This window comes from Vipera ursinii, assembly GCF_947247035.1.
Source record: "Vipera ursinii genome assembly, chromosome: 1".
Lineage (NCBI taxonomy): Eukaryota > Metazoa > Chordata > Lepidosauria > Squamata > Viperidae > Vipera > Vipera ursinii.
In genome coordinates, this window is record NC_139512.1 from 234,388,751 (window position 1) to 234,405,234 (window position 16,484).

Consider the following 16,484-nt stretch of genomic DNA (forward strand, 5'->3'; position numbering starts at 1 on the left):
CCATGGCAGCAGCTAGCTCTAAGGACCGGGCAATCGCTCTGGCGGCGATGGCTCCTGTTGGGGCGGTCTAGTGCACTCGCCAAGATGCTGGAGTGGCTTTGGTGGCAGGAGTAGCAATGCCTGCCTACCGGGAGGAAGAAACAGGAAGGTGGCGGTGGCAGCGGCGGCTGCTGTTGAGGCAGCTTAGTGCCCTTGCCAAGCGTCTCCACTGCTACTGTTGTTGGCTTCCGCTATGGCCGAACCCGGGCAGCCTCCTCCACCCCCAGCAGTGGCATCTGGGGATTCTCTGGTTTCATCGGAACCAAGCAGCAAGTGAAAAAGTTAGCAGTAGCAGCACTAGCGGGAGCGGTTTTAATCGGCCCCTTCATTGCCAAGCGTCCCCATGGAAGTCAATGGAGGCCTTTTGCGGCTGGCCTTTCGAGTTGGCTGGCCTTTCGAGCGAGAGAGAATCATTTTCGAGCAAAGTGTGAAAGAGGCTTTTTAGAGCAAAATGTGAGAAAATGAGAGCAAGAGAAGTTTTTGCGAGGAACGTGTGAGTGAATGAGAGAGCGAGATAAAAGCTTTCCTTTTATCCCTTTCTTCCAACACCACCTTCCCCCCGGCTGTTTCTCCCAAGTCACCAACCTTCACAGCTCTCTACCGCTGCAATCTTTTTGAGTTTTATAATACAACAATAAAAAAAATAAGACCCTAAGGAGAACACTTCCAAAATCTTTTCATAATATGGTGGACGAATTAAATATACTAGATGTTTGGAGAGAAAAATATCCGGAAAAGAAGCAATATACATTCTATTCTAACAGACACCTTTCCTGGTCAAGAATAGATATGATATGGACATCAATAGACTTATTTACAAGTACACAAAATATAAACATAGAAACAAGCACATGGGCGGACCACAACCCAGTCACAATTACATGGAAAGGACAAAAAAAAAAGAACAAGATGGACATTAAATCAAACTGTATTGAATGAAAAAGACTTCCAGCAATATATGGAAAAAGAAATGACTTTCTTCTTTAAGGAAAACAAAACAGAAGATACCTCACTTCAAAATGTCTGGGATACGGCGAAAGCGTACATGAGAGGATTTGCTATATCTTATATGGGGAAAAAGAATAAACAGAAATGACAAATTAGGGAAAAATTGGAGGAAGAATATAAGACTCTTGAGAAAGAATTACAGAAAGATACACAAAACAAAAAGATTAAAAATTTAATGAAGTTGAAGAGGACTCAGATCTGACCCAGATCAAAAACTATAGACCAATATCGCTACTGAATGTAGAGTATAAAATCTTCACTTCAATAATAGCTGAGAGGCTGAAAAGATTTTTGACTGAATTTATACACTCAGATCAAAATGGATTTTTGCCAAAGAGACAAAAATACAATACGAGATATATTGGAATATTATGAACTTCATCCAGGGAAACAAATGACACTAGTATTTTTAGACACACAAAAGGCATTTGATAATGTTTCTTGGCAATTTATGATTCAACAGCTAAAAATAATGGACTTTGGTCAAAACTTTATAAATACGATTCAGACAATATATCAGAAACAAACAGCAAAAGTAATTGTAAATGGGGATTACATAGAAAATTTTTATATACAAAAACGCACAAGACAAGGATGTCCATTATCCCCATTGCTATTTATCTTAACTTTGGAAGTTTTAAATAGAAACATTAGGAAAGATCCAGACATTAAAGCAGGGGTGTCAAACTCAATTTCATTGAGGGCCGCATCAGCATTGCGGTTGCCCTCAAGGGGCAGGGTGGGTATGGCCAGGGTGGGCGTGGCTAGTGCACGTATGGCCTACTGGGTAGGCATGGCCAGCTCTACATCATTCGCATCAAGGGTGCCTATGGGGGCCTGGGCAGGAGTGGGACAGATCTGAGGGTCTCTGGCAGAAGGAGGGTCTCTGGGCCAGGGCCAAGGCAGTGGGGGCTGTTCCCTCACTGTTTCCAGGATGGCTTCGCGGGCCACATGAAACCACTTCGTGAGCCAGATCTGGCCCACGGGCCTTGTGTTTGACGTGTCTGCATTAAAGGATGGAAAATAAAAGGTGAAACCTACAAACTGCAAGCATTTGCAGATGATTTGGTATTTTAGAAGAACCTTTAGAGACGATTCCTAAACTGTTGGAAAAGAGAATAATTTGGAGAGATAGCAGGGTTAAAGATAAATAAAGAAAAAACTAAATTGATAGCTAAAAATTTTACAGATAACAAAAAAAGCAATTATCAGAAAAAATAGAATTGCAAATAGTCAAAAAGGTCAAATATTTGGGAATATATTTGACAGCAAGATGTTCAACAATAAAAGAAGATAATCACATTAAATTGTTAAACCAAATAAAGCTTGATTTGGAAAAATGAAAGAATCTTCAACTGGCGATGTTAGGAAGAATTGGTATGGTGAAAATGAATATATTACCAAAAATATTATTTTTATTTCAAGTGATACCTATAAAACTGGAGAAAAAATTCTTTGAAGATTTAAACTCTTTAATTCAAAAATTCATCTAGCAAGGAAAGAAAGCTAGAATTAAATTAAAAATGTTACAAGAAGCCAAGGGAAATGGAGGCTTTGGCTTGCCAGATTGGGTTTTATATTATCAAGCATCAGTGTTAACATGGGTAAAAGAATGGATAACTGTTAGAAATAAAAGACTGCTGTATCTGGAGGGACATGACCTGCAATTTGGTTGCATGCTTTTCCATGGTATGGAAAAAATAAAATACATAAATACTTCCAAAACTACTACATTAAAAATGCATTATTATTAACCTGGGAAAAAATAAAAGGTAAAATTTATTTGAAAATTCCAGGATGGCTTTCAACAATGGAAGCATTCATACATCCAAATCTAGTCAGTCTCAATAAAATATGGACGTAAAAAGATATTCTAAATTCTGAAGGGAACTTAAAATCCAGGCAAGAGATGGAAAATCAGGGCATCGATTTAACATGGTGGTCACATTTACAAATGCAAGTCAGATCTGACAGTATGGATTTTACAAAGAACAGACTATGTTTCATCAGACATTATTAACTTCTGATGAAAAGTTAATTAAAATGTACAATTTCTTATTAAATTTCAAAATGGAAGATGAACAAGTAAAAGAGACAATGATACTATGGGCAAAGAATTTTGGATATAATATAGACTTAGAAAAGTGGCAAAGTTTGTGAGAAACTATAAATTGACAATGTCAGCTCCATACAAAGAAAACTTATATAAAATGTTTTATAATGTCATTTGCCACCAACAAGATTAGAAAAAATGTTTAAAAACATGTGAGAGAAATGTTGGAAATGTAAACACAAACCAGGTACTTATTATCATATGTGGTGGACATGTGTTAAAGTGAGGAGATATTGGACCATAATCCACACTTGGTTAGAAACAAAGTTAGAGAAACACATAGACTATTAATCTGATTTTTTTTTATTAAGTATAATGCCAGAAAAACTTGATAAGCAAAGTATATATTTGGTTCTACATGTGATAACAGAGGCAAGAATTATATTTGTACAATATTGGAAGAATGAAGAAATACTACCAGAAGAAAAAAATGATCAAAAAAATATTAGACTGTGTGGAATTGGACAGACTTTTAAGGTTGAAATTAAAAGAAGAAACAGAATATTTTCAAACTTGGGACCTATTTTATCAATGGTTAGAGAAAAGATTTAGGGATTAGGAATTTAATTTGTATTAGTGAACAAGATACTCAGACAATACGCTTCAGTTGAATAATTATAATTGAATTCTGTTAGAAAAAATAATAATAAAACTTAAAAAAAATAAAAAGGTTGTTTGCAGGAGAACCAGTACTCAAACATCCTAATCCTGAGGAGCAGTTCATCATCCAAGCGGATGCCAGAGATGTTGCAGTGGGAGCAGTTCTTCAGAAAAACAACAAGGAGGTCCTGCAACCATGCACTTACACCTCCAGGAAATTCACTGACACAGAACAGCGATGGGCTTTATGGGAGGAGGCATTTGCTGTGCAATGGGCATTGCTAACCTGGCGCCATTTCCTAGAGGGAAGTAATATACCATTTGAAGTGTGGACTGACCATAAGAACCCTGAAGCACTTAGAATGCTGCAGAAGTTGTCCCCCAAGCAGGTTCGATGGGTGCAATATTTCAACTGTTTTAACTTCTCTCTAAAATACATTCCTGGAGGGAAGAACTTCCTAGTTAACGCCTTGTCTAGAATGCCACAGTACAAGAGCCATCGCAAGGAAGTGGTCAGTGCTATCATCCCCTCACCCCAAAAGTCAGCACAAGACGTCAAGCTCAAAGACAATCCACTGGCCCCGATAGCAGTTTGACCGAGAGACTTAGAACCGAACTGAAATCTGACCCGTTTCAGAAACAACAGGCAATTGATGACATATAAAGATGAATTAGCACAGAAGGGTTTCAAATTGTACCTTCCTAGCACCCTCAGGGTCCAAGCCCTGCAACGAAGCCATGATGCCAAGAAAGCCAGTCACTTTGGGTTACTAAAGACTTTACACTTAGTAAGACGGCAGTTCTGGTAGCCAGGAATGAAAAAAAGACATATGTTAAGAGCTGTGTAACTTGTGCTGCCATGAAAAAAAGACCAGGAAAGCCCCCTAGACTGTTACAGCAAGTAGCGGAACCACCCCAGCCCTGGAAGGAAATCACAATGGACTTTATCATAGAGCTCCCTGAAAATACAGAAATACCATGATTTGGACTGTTATTGACCTTTTCTCAAAGCAGGCTCATTTTATAGCCTGCCCTGGTCTTCCCTCCACCCAGAAACTGGCAAAACTATTTTTAAAACTTATCAACTGACTCCACAGAGCACCAAGAAGAATCATATCAGACCGAGGAGTCCAGTTCATTGCAAAATTCTGGAGGAGTTCGTGAAGCTGACCAGATCCACCCAGGGACTCAGCTCGGATTTTCATCCAACTACGAATGGAGCTGCTAAACAAGCGAACGCAATGGTGGAACAATACCTGAGATGCTATGTTAACTGTCAGCAAAGTAATTGGGCAGATCTCCTGCCTTTTGCTGGAGTGGCATACAACAATACCGTGGACAGCAGTACTCAACTTACTTCTTTTAAAGTAGCTACAGGCAGGGAAATCATTCCCACGCCTGAATATCCTAAAGAACCCCCCATTTCACAAACACTCACCGAATGGGTAAACGTGATGCAGAATGCTTGGGCAAGCATCAAACCTGATTTAGCCGAAGCCACAAAGATTCAAAAGTGCAAACAGATAAGAAGTGATCCCCCCAATAACAATTTCATATATCTCTCAACCAAATACCTAAGATTAAAACTACCATGTAAAAAGCTATGACCTAAATTTATTGGTCCTTTCCCTATCGTAAAAATCATAAACCCTGTCACAATGGAGCTAAAGCTCCCACCACTCTTGGTGAAAATACATCCAGTTTTTCACTGCAGTTTGCTGAAACCAGTTATAGAATCAACATTGAGACCAGTACTTCGAACTGCCTCAGGTCCCATTATAGTGGAGAGTGACACCCATTATGAAATAAGAATTTTTGATTCTAGATGGTATAAAGGGAAATTACAGTACCTAGTTTAATGGAAGGGTTATCCTTTGAAGCTAGATGGTGAAAAGTAGAGATGTAAAGGCAGATAAATTATTACAGAAGTTTCATGATAAACATCCCCCAAAGCCTAGGGAACCTCCAGACGATAGAGCAGACATGTCAAACACAAGGCCTGGGGGCCAGATCCGGCCCACGAAGTAGTTTCATGTGGCCTGCGAAGCCATCCTGGAAACAGTGAGGGAACGGCCCCCACTGCCTTGGCCCTGGCCCAGAGACCCTCCTTCTGCCAGAGACCCTCAGATCTGTCCCACTCCTGCCCAGGCCCCCATAGGCACCCTTGATGCGAACAATGTAGAGCTGGCCATGCCCACCCAGTAGGCCATATGCACTCTAGCCACGCCCACCCAGTAGGCCACACCCACCCAGGCCATACCCACCTGGCCCCGTGAGGGCAACCGCAATGCTGATGCGGCCCTCAACGAAATTGAGTTTGACACCCCTGCGATAGAGGATTAGCGGAAAATTAATGTATATCTGTGCTTGTAATTTTTCAGGAACTGCTTTCTCTTTAGGGGAGTCCGTCAACTTCTGAAATGAATTTGGTTGAACCCATCTTTGTCATTCTAAGTTGCCACCAGTTGGGATGAAGGGGGAAAAAGAAACTGACAGCATTGCTAGACTAAACACAGAGCAGACCGTGGGAACCTAGGTCATTCCCAGGAACTGGAAGGTAGAGAGAAGTTTCATTGAGCCTGCCAATCACTCTTATTGGGTAGTGTGGTCAATAGCATAGTAGAGGGGAGGGAATTGTTACATTTAGTTATTCTGTATCCCTAGGGGGATTTTTAGAGTTGGTTTCACTTTTGACCGTGCCAATATTATGTATCCAATAAACATGTCCTTTGAGGAAACTTCAAGCCTCGGAGTTCCAATTTATTTGGTTTCATTAGTCAGAATCATGACATTAAGCCAACTCTCCAAAACCCTTTTACTGCTCTAAGACAGAAGACTATCAAAAAGTGATCCTCGGGGTCCTGAGTCTCATCTATCTACCCAATTGTTTTGGGAGGATGGTAAAGACTCAGGGAAGATACTAGGATGGATAAGAATGGGAAAGCAACTACTAATCCTGGCGCAATTCCTGCAGAACACGGATGACATAAAGATGAAGCAAAAAATATAAAAGCTGATAAATATATCACACAGAGAAAATCCTGGGAGTCCTTCAGGATAATCTAAACATTAGGACGTTTTGGAGATAGCAGAAGAATAGAAGGAAACTATTTACAGTAAACTAACTGCAGTAAACTGTAGCCTGACACACTGGATTTTCTTAAAACCATAAAAATTATCCCCAAATTAATCCAATCTTTAGCTCTGATTAATATTTGGTTGTGTTATTGCCTATTTTGATGCCTATTTTTATTAAATCATGGTTCAGTTTAACATAGAATGAGTAACAGAAATGTACCACATTAATCTGATTTATTTAATATAACAACATCAGGAATATTTTGTGTACAGTCAAATCATTACTACCATCTGGAGGCTGGTTTATGTAACAGCAGCAAACCTAAATCCTATTGAATTTCCATGGTTTTATATAGTGCACTAAATATAATTCTTCCAAAACAGAAAATATTTATTTTTTTAAAAAATTGCTGAAGATAACAATGTTTAGTATTATCTAAGAATATATGAAACAGCAGATTAACAGGATCAGAAAAAAGAACAGGGAAGGCGATACAGTGATTATCACAGAATCTTGGGACATCAACCTAAATGTTAAAGCTAGCATAAAACTTTTGAAATTGTATAAACCAGATGAAAGAAATGACCATGAGATCAGTTAGGAATTATTTTGTACTACGGCACCACAGAAATGTTATGTAATAAATCTAACTAGTATAGCCAATAAATGTGGATTCTTGAAATTGCTAAGCTTTTCATCCTTACTCTAAGTTTACGAAAAATTACAGTACAGAGGTGTATTTGCAATACTCACTATAATATGCATATAATACTGTATCTTCAATTTGTCTTGTAACATTGGCATCAGCCCAGTCCTACAAATGTTCACAGAAGAAGAAAACACTGTTAGAGTATGTAAACCGCAATTTTTATGTCCAGTTATTTTTTTTTAAAGATCAATCTCTGCAACTGTGCAAACATATAGTCTAGTTATATATAATTAATCACCAGTACAAATAATATTGAAGCCCATTTAAAAGTAATATTCAAAAATTTTGTCATGGTTCCGACAGATGAAACTCTTCAAAAGAACTTCGAGGCATTGTTTACCTTAAAGAATCTTTTATTTGAGAAACAAAGTATCGGCACTACATAGTCGAAACCAGAAACTAAATTCCCCTCCCCTGGATACAAAGTAGCAAAGTGCAATTCCCTCCTCCGATAAACAGTCATAAATCACATTCCCCAATTAGCTTGAAGTGCGGGCTTTCTCCCCAGCTCTCCAGCCCGCCAAAACACTATCAGCTCTGAGCCCAATATCCTTGGGTTCCACGATTAAGTTATTATTGTTATAACTAGCTGGACTCTCATCCCTATTCCCCCTCCCAGGAGCAACTAATTCTAAAAGTAATAGAGAAAATGGCTGCATTTCCATCTGTTGTCAAAGCAAGAACATCTGATGTTAGCAGCGTTGACCTTTTTCATATAAAGAAATCTATAACATGGTAGTAAAAATTGACATTGGATGTGGATGAACTAATAATCAACTATGATTCTTCAAAAATATTAAGATGCATTAAGTTGGAAGCAAAGAACATGCTGAAAATGTTTTAGTCACCTTAGCATTTTCCAGTAAATGATATTCATTCTATTCGACTATATGTAGCCATTATTTCTTATACTTAGATATATTAATATCTCTTAATGAAATATTGCAATGAAATAAATAATAAAAGTAGGTAGGCGATATATGTTAATGTTGTAGAGTACTTTTTATTTTATTAACTTTAGAGGCTGCCCAGTTCCCAACAACTCTGGGCATTTTCCAATTAAAAATAAGGGGGGGACCCTTTAAAACAGAGCAAAAAAGAACCATGCACAACTGGAAACTATATGATATAACAAAAACTTTGACAGTGACTCAACACCCACCTTAGGTACCAGGCCCTGGGAGAACTCCTATCTCAAATGGGATAGTGCCATCCTCTCCAAAACTAAAGATAAAAAGGCCCCAGATTTAGGGAGTCAAATACTCCAGTCTCTTGTTAAGACAGAGCCTGAACCTGTTACTCCTCATCCAGATCTGAAAACCCTCCAGACACTCAGTCAGAGCATTGACAGCTTCATCAATTAAAACAGATACACCAAAAAAATAAATTGGGTACTTAAGAGAGGTACATAAAATTATAGAATACAAATACCTAAAATAAAAAAAATCTAAATTGAATAAAAAAATTGTGTAATAACCATCAATTTATAGAATTATACTTCTATATACAAAATCTTCCCCTTCCTTATATGTTATTGCTATTAATCACTACAGAATCACAGAACATCTTGTATTTTCTTGTATTTTACAGACAGCAGGTTATACATAGAGCCCTAAATCTCAAGAGTAGATTACATTTGGAAAAAGTTCAGATGTAATTTTCGTTTACACTGGCAATGTTAGGAGTACAAATTCTGAGAATGATACTTTCTATTGCTGCAAATAGAAGTCCAAAGTGACTTGACTACATCCACAAGGCCCTGTGAAACATTCTGTAAAACTGACAGCCTTTTCACTTATGTGGAGGTTAAAGACCTAGATGAAAATTTTCTGCAATACAGTATCATTCTGAAGGAAATTCTGTACTGCCTTCACCAAGCATTGGCAGTAGATCTCTAAGTCACTTGTCAATTGTCATAATTCTGATTCTAAATACCAAATATAATTAAATAATGTTTTGAATTATCCTAAATTGTTTTCCATGATCACCTGCAAGACATATGGTAAACATTTTTTTTTATATCCTCTGTAGCACTTGGTTGTCAGCTAAACTGTACTGGATATGCTTCACGTTCTAAGATGTTGGGTACATCTTACAACTTTTAACGCTAACAGTTACTTTCCTAGCATCAATGTCACCAAAAACAATATACTGTACTTAGGTTGCTCTTACTAACAACCAATGCAAATCACATCAACTTGATGAGCAAATAAGAATTCGCATTGGAGAATACAGCAGCAGCATCTCAATACATTGTTTTCCCAAGCTACACACACTTAAGAAAAAACTACAAGATCTCACTTGTGTCAAACTCTAGATAACATTTCTTTCCCTAAAGTACATTTCTTAATATTATTTTAAAAAAATCTTTTAAAAAATGTTCAATAAATCTTACCAAAGCATCTAAAGTTATAAAGCCATAAACGGAAATTGTTATTGATTTAAAGGATTAGTAAAGAAGAATCGATATATTATACATTTGTGATTTTAAAAATACTTTAATGGCCTGTTTTAGTACAACCGCTTTCTTTTGTAATGTAGTCCATTTCTATGTATTTTATGTGCTTAATATATTTTTATGCAAAGATGACCTTTGGTTTCACCAGACCGTCAAAGGAGTCTATGGTACCAAAAGATTAAGAATTGCTGCTTTAAAGCACAAAATCTAACTTCAATTATAATGAATTGCACAATATCAATGTTGATCCTAAAACTTCATAGAAAGAGGACATACAAAACCTAGTATGGGAATGATGTGGACTTAGAAGAATATAAAGGAAAGTCATTCAACTATGGGGAAAATAGAACTTAAGGATCTGAAAGAGAAAAGCTATCAAGGAAATGGTCAAATAGACTGAACCTCGGTCAAATACAGTTTTGAGAAATAGCATTCAATCTATTCAGGAAGAGACAGCACCTCCTCTGATACTTTCGGGACCTTAGCTTTTGCTTTGTCACTCATGTCCAAGAAGTTCCAGTGGCAGAGGGGCCTTTTGCTGACATTGCTGATTACCAGCTCCACCCTTTCCAGAACAGAGATAATTTAGCCACAATTATCAACAAGCACATAACATCCTAACTGTATTACTGTAATGTATTACTGCCTTTCAAGACCATCTAAAATTTTCATTTGGTAGAGAACATGAAGACTACTGGCCAATCGAATTCTTCTTCCACACTTCTCCCAAATCTCCTCCAGAGATAACGTGAATGCTCATAAGATTTGGGGGTGTTTGAGAACTAATAAAGCAAAGGATGCTTTATGCACATGCTGCATAATTCTTGCTGTAATGCATACACAGCTGCCAGGATTGGAACCATCTGAATTCCAGGATATCTGTTAAGCTATTTAACTTTAGTAGTGGGAGCAGTGGGGTTGTTCAGTGAGCCAGAACACACAGTTATAGCTGATTAGTTGAAGAGTGCTGGCTCCTGCATGAGCAATCTGCGCTGTGATTGGTTGCTGTGGGTGTGGAGGGGGAGTTTCCTTTTTTCCCGACTTTTTCTTCTGTGTCCTGTGTGCTCTGTGATTTACCTGATGGTGTTCCTGTTTGTCTATCTTTTGGGGGGTATGTAAAATATATTTATTTATATAAAACTACAAGTTCGTGTCAGAGTCTCTGACTTCATTTGGACACCTGATGCACAATTCCGTGACAGTGTCTGTGTCTATTCCCCAGGTGAAAGAGGACCAAGAGAGAAATAATGACAGGCTACCACCTGTTCATTAAAGAGGAGATGCTCCACCCCACTCCAGAATCCAGCTGGAGCAGTTCAGCAAATCCCTTTCCTCAGATTTTAATTGAAGAATCCAATTTTCCCCTTACAGTAGTGCTTAAAATTTTTGAACTCTATTTTTTGATGCTACATAAATATGAACTACAATTGATCGCTTCTCCATATCAATCAATCTGTTATTCTCCATATCAATCAACCAATCAATCTCCTAAGACTTGATACAGAAAATCCAATTAAACAAATGAGTAAGAAACATTATGTTTGTTCATACTCATCTGTAAGAAACTATAAGATGCTAAGAACTGCATTTCAAAATCAGCATTTAGTAATAAAGTGAACTGTCTGAGCAAGCAGAGGATTCAGACAGACACAGAACTGCGCATAATCCTGTATATAGCACCAACAGGGGTAAACAACAACTCAAACCTCATTTGACTAAACCTTGTTTCCTGCCAACTTAATTTTACTGGCTCCTGTTCCTCAGAGTTTTCCAGGTCAAAATCCTCACAACCAGTTAGTCCAGTACATTGTTTTTCAGCTAATTATTTATCTCAAGAGCTCTCATCCTAAATTCACAACAACAACAACAACAACAACAACAAAATCCAACTTCCTTCCCCTTGAAACCCACCCCTTTCCTCTCATTGGGGAGGGCAGTATTGTATTTTGAAAATGTAAGTAAAGCTTTAACAAATTAATGGAGGGAAAATAGGTTTAAAATAGAATGTCCATTATATCCAAATATGCATGCCTATTTTACACATCCTTAATAATTTGAACAGGATGTTATGCATATCTCCCTCGGGAGATAGGGCGGGATATAAGTCCCATTAATAAATAAAAATAAATATGCAGAAGCATGCAAAACATGTATAGTTTGTTGCATCTTAAGTCCAGTAATTTGAGGTCTGTTAAGTCAATGATCTACTGTTCTTAAAATTCCCTAACTAGCCACTAGGCCACTCAAAATTTAGAGTCCTCAGTTAAGAGCTATTCAACCAGGTACTCAAGTTTAAGACTTCCCATTAATCTACTGAAGTGTACAGTATATCAGCTGTTGAAATATTTGTGTCCCTTTCTACCTGTACATGAAGTAGATGAAAAAATGAGAGTACACCTTGTAGATGGAGGTTCATAATGACAACAGATATGATGTATAGAATAAGGAATTGGAAATCTTGGAAAATCAATGGGCCCAAATTTTAAGAATCTTTAAGTCATTGGGGTTGAAGTTAATTCATCAGAAAAACTTGTTCAATAATTATTATAATTTCCAAAGAATGTTTAAAAGAGAATTGTGTGTGGGTATGTGTTGTCACTGTAAGAAATCAGAAGATTCCTTAATCCAGATGAAGTGGTTGAATTCTTTTATGAATTCTTTTTGGTGTCGTCACTGTGTATTATAATGTAAGGTAGTTCTACATTCTTCTCCCGAAGGTGCTTTTTCAAGAGGTAACTGGACTTTCATGATTTTCTTTGAAGACGTTAGCTTCTCATCGAAGAAGCTTCTTCAGCTCTGACTGGATGATGGGGAATGGAAGGATTTATTTTCCCTACAGACAGCTGATCATTTAAAATTTAGAATGACCAGCTGTCAGTAAGGAATATAAATCCTTCCATTCCCTATCATCCAGTCAGAGCTGAAGCAGCTTTTGGATGAGAAGCAAAATGTCTTCAAAGAAAAACAAAGTCCAGTTACCTCCTGAAAAAGCACCTTGGGACAACCATGACCTGTATGACTAAGAATCTCCATAGACATTATTCCACGTTCTTGTTTTATTCCTGTGATTACATGCAGTACCAATATTTTTCAAAATGTTATTCTTGCAAATCAGCTTTTCATCTAGTATCAGATACCTTCCACTGGATTTAACACTATCTTTTCTGCAACCAGTATTCATCATTTCATTTAAAAATCGGTATTACAATCTTAATGGCAGGAATAAAACAAAAGATGGAACCAGCATGCTTGAAAATATTTTTCTAGAAAACCAGGTTATATCCAACATTATGCATCTGGTATCAGGCAATTCCTATTCTGATTAGTCTTTTTTAATATAAACTATACCAAATTAATTTATATCCCTCAAGCAAATGAAATCCAGCTTTGCCAGAATGAAACCAGGCTTTCTAAGTGTTTGTTCAGTAGACGTACTAACTTTATTCATCCAGCTTCTAGACTGCCTTTTAATTCTGGCAACATTCAGATCAAAAGCTTTTACAAAAACCACATTTAATATAGAACAAATGTTTCACTATTTTTTTTTAAAAAAGAAGCAGCAATCTAATTATCAAAATATAAACATTCAATATGATGCACAATTAAATCAGTTTTATTGCAATTTGTTCTCTAATGTTTAAAACAATTCAAATACTTTTTTCCCCAAAACAAAAAGCCAGAAGAACAGGTTTTGTTATAAAAATTATAGAAAGTGGGGGATGAATAAATACCTTAAAGGTTCCATTCTGGTTCTTCACATAAGAAACTAGAAAAATGTCCACAGGAAGGAGAGCTGATGTAATAAGTGCAATAGCCAAAGCAAAAATAGATGTTATGGTAGAAATTACTTCACTTTCCTGCCTACTCTGGTACTTGCGGACATAAACCCAGCAAAACACCAAAATGACCTAAAAAAAATAAGACAAGTTATTATATCAAAATAATAATTTCAGCATTAATTGTATTCTTTATATACACACTGAAATAACACTGCTACCTTTCAAATTATGCTTATTTGAAGAAATTTATTCTCTAATACTTGTTAGAAAAATTACATAAATATTATCGAAGCTATCAATTGCCACATCTCAAAAGCAGACTGCATCCTCATCTCTCACTGCACTTGACTTTTGTTTAGTCAATTATAATTATTTTAACATATTGACTGTTTTGCATGTAGCACCGTATTTCCTTATATAAAATGTTGATATATGTCTGATATAATAACAATGACTTAATGATATAGCATCTTGCAGTACAAAGGAACTCTTGACTAATCTTAAAAAGTTAAGGCCTGAACAGTATTTGAAGGGAAGACATTCAAAAGGCAAGGGCTGCAGATTGGACTAGGAAGATTTTAAAAAAAAAGGCAGCAATGGTCAATTTTGTAATTTTATACTAAAAGTATATTTTTATACTAAAAATTTTGTAATTTTATACTAAAAGTCCACAGATACGCCAATGAAGCTAGGAGGAGTAAATGTTACCTTTTTACTTTTTTGAAGTAAATATTACCTTTTTCAGTTAACTGTGGGTTAGAATGTCATCAAATACAAATAAAATAAAATAAAAAATCATTTTATTGTTAATTAGCACATCAGAGGGAACTCTTTCACTGTTTGCTGCAAGCACATTAGTTCACTAAATAAGTCGTTTCATACAACATATTAAGAAATTACAAAGTTTCTGGTTTTGGCCTAACCCTAAGGTATGTATGAAAACCCCTGATTATATTTAACAAACCATGGTTATATCCAGGTTTTCCAAGGCATGTATGGTCCTCTACTGTCTGGCCAGGAAACCTGTTCCAAAATGCCCATGATGGAGGCAATGGAATTACAGGTATTAATCAGGAGAAACAGAAGCAGCACTTCCTAGCTGCGTTTTCTATAAAAAATATCCTGCCTGTATCTGCTACTGACCTGAAACTAGTCCTTTTTGTAAAAGAGATAGATAGATAGATAGATAGATAGATAGATAGATAGATAGATAGAGATAGAGAGATAGAGAGATAGAGAGATAGAGAGATAGAGAGATAGAGAGATAGAGAGATAGATAGATAGATAGATAGATAGATAGATAGATAGATAGATAGATAGATAGACAGACAGACAGACAGACAGATAGATATATTAATGCTGGCTTGCATACCTCAAACACTGGCGTAGTGGCACTGATTTGCCATTTCAAACAGGGCACGCTGCTTTAAAAGCAGAAGAGGCTTTTGATTTTTTTTCAAGACTGCTCCAAGTTTGGGTCAGATCCGGTGGGCGCAACCAAAATAACCCTGACTAATTTAATGAGTTGCTCAATGCTAGAGGAGCCTGACTAAGTTTGTGTACTTTACATTACGTTTTTCTAAGTTAAAAAAAAATCAAAACAAAAACAAAAACCCGATTCGGCTTCAGCGCTGCGCAGCCCACGACAGAGGCGGCGAGTCTCCTGACAAGTTACACCGGTGGAACTGCTGCCCCAATACACGCAACTTTCCCATATAACCTTGACTACGACTAAGCTAAGTTTACCTGAGGAGTAAGCCCGACTGAGGCAAAGTCCAGCTCTCTGCCAGCCGCGGGCCGGTGCCGAGCCATGAACTCAAACGCCTCCCCAGAAACTATTTCGCCCCATAGCCGCCGAGAGCGGGGAGAAGCTTCGTCCGTCAGCGGCGAGGAAAGAAACAGGACAGGGAGGAAAAGGAATGGAACGCACAGGCCCTCGTTTATTCCACCTACCAGTAAAGCAAGGCCGAAGAGACACCATCCCGTCACCAGGTCCGTCTCGGCGGTGAAGGCCACCATCTTTACTTCCGGCAACAGCACTAGCGCGAAGAGGAGCAACGACGGAGAGGACGCCGAGAAGGGGGGGAGGAGCTAATGGGGGAGGTAGGTGAGGCCGTTGCCCTAGGAACCTCCAAGCCACGCTTTCGCCGGAACGCCCCGACGTCATTTGGAACGTTTCGATTGGCTGATGTCATAAAGCAGCAGCCAATGAGGGAAAGCAAGCTCGGCGAGGTTCCTATAAGAGGCTTTCGGGTGGAGAAAAATGAGCCTTTCGGGGTCTTCAAACTTGGCCCTTTTACGACTTGTGGACTTCAACTCCCAGAATTCCTCAGCCAGGCTTGCTGGCTGAGGGATTCTGGGAGTTGAAGTCCACAAGTCATCAAAGGGCCAAGTTTGAAGACCCCTGGGTTTTAGGGAGGGAGGTGCCTGGGGCTCTTGACTTAAGGTCGGAGTATAGGCATTCCTCCACTTGCCATCGCAATTGAGCCCAAAACTTCTGTTCCTAAGTGAAACGTTTGTTAAGTGAGTTTTGCCCCATTTTAGGACCTTTCTTGGCCACTTATTGTTAAGTGAATCCCTGCAGTTGTTAAATTAGTAGAATGGTCGTTAAATCAGGCATCCCAACCCCCAGTTTCTGGTCCAGGGCATGTCAGCAACGGCCACACAAAGAAGCAAAGTCCCATCTGCTGGATATAGGC

At 38.0% G+C, this 16,484-nt stretch overlaps 1 protein-coding gene across 1 annotated transcript in view; it reads right to left on the reverse strand.

Annotated features, from left to right (window-relative positions):
• LMBRD1 (LMBR1 domain containing 1) overlaps positions 1-15,834 on the reverse strand; it is a 69,370-nt gene extending 53,536 nt beyond the window's left edge. The window contains exons 1-3 of the mRNA XM_083350621.1: positions 15,739-15,834; positions 13,738-13,914; positions 7,593-7,653 (exon numbers count right to left, since the gene is read on the reverse strand). Of these exons, the coding sequence (XP_083206747.1) occupies positions 7,593-7,653; positions 13,738-13,914; positions 15,739-15,804 (304 nt within the window). The 5' untranslated portion in view covers positions 15,805-15,834. The remainder of the gene's footprint in view (positions 1-7,592; positions 7,654-13,737; positions 13,915-15,738) is intronic.
• Positions 15,835-16,484: the final 650 nt, after the last annotated feature.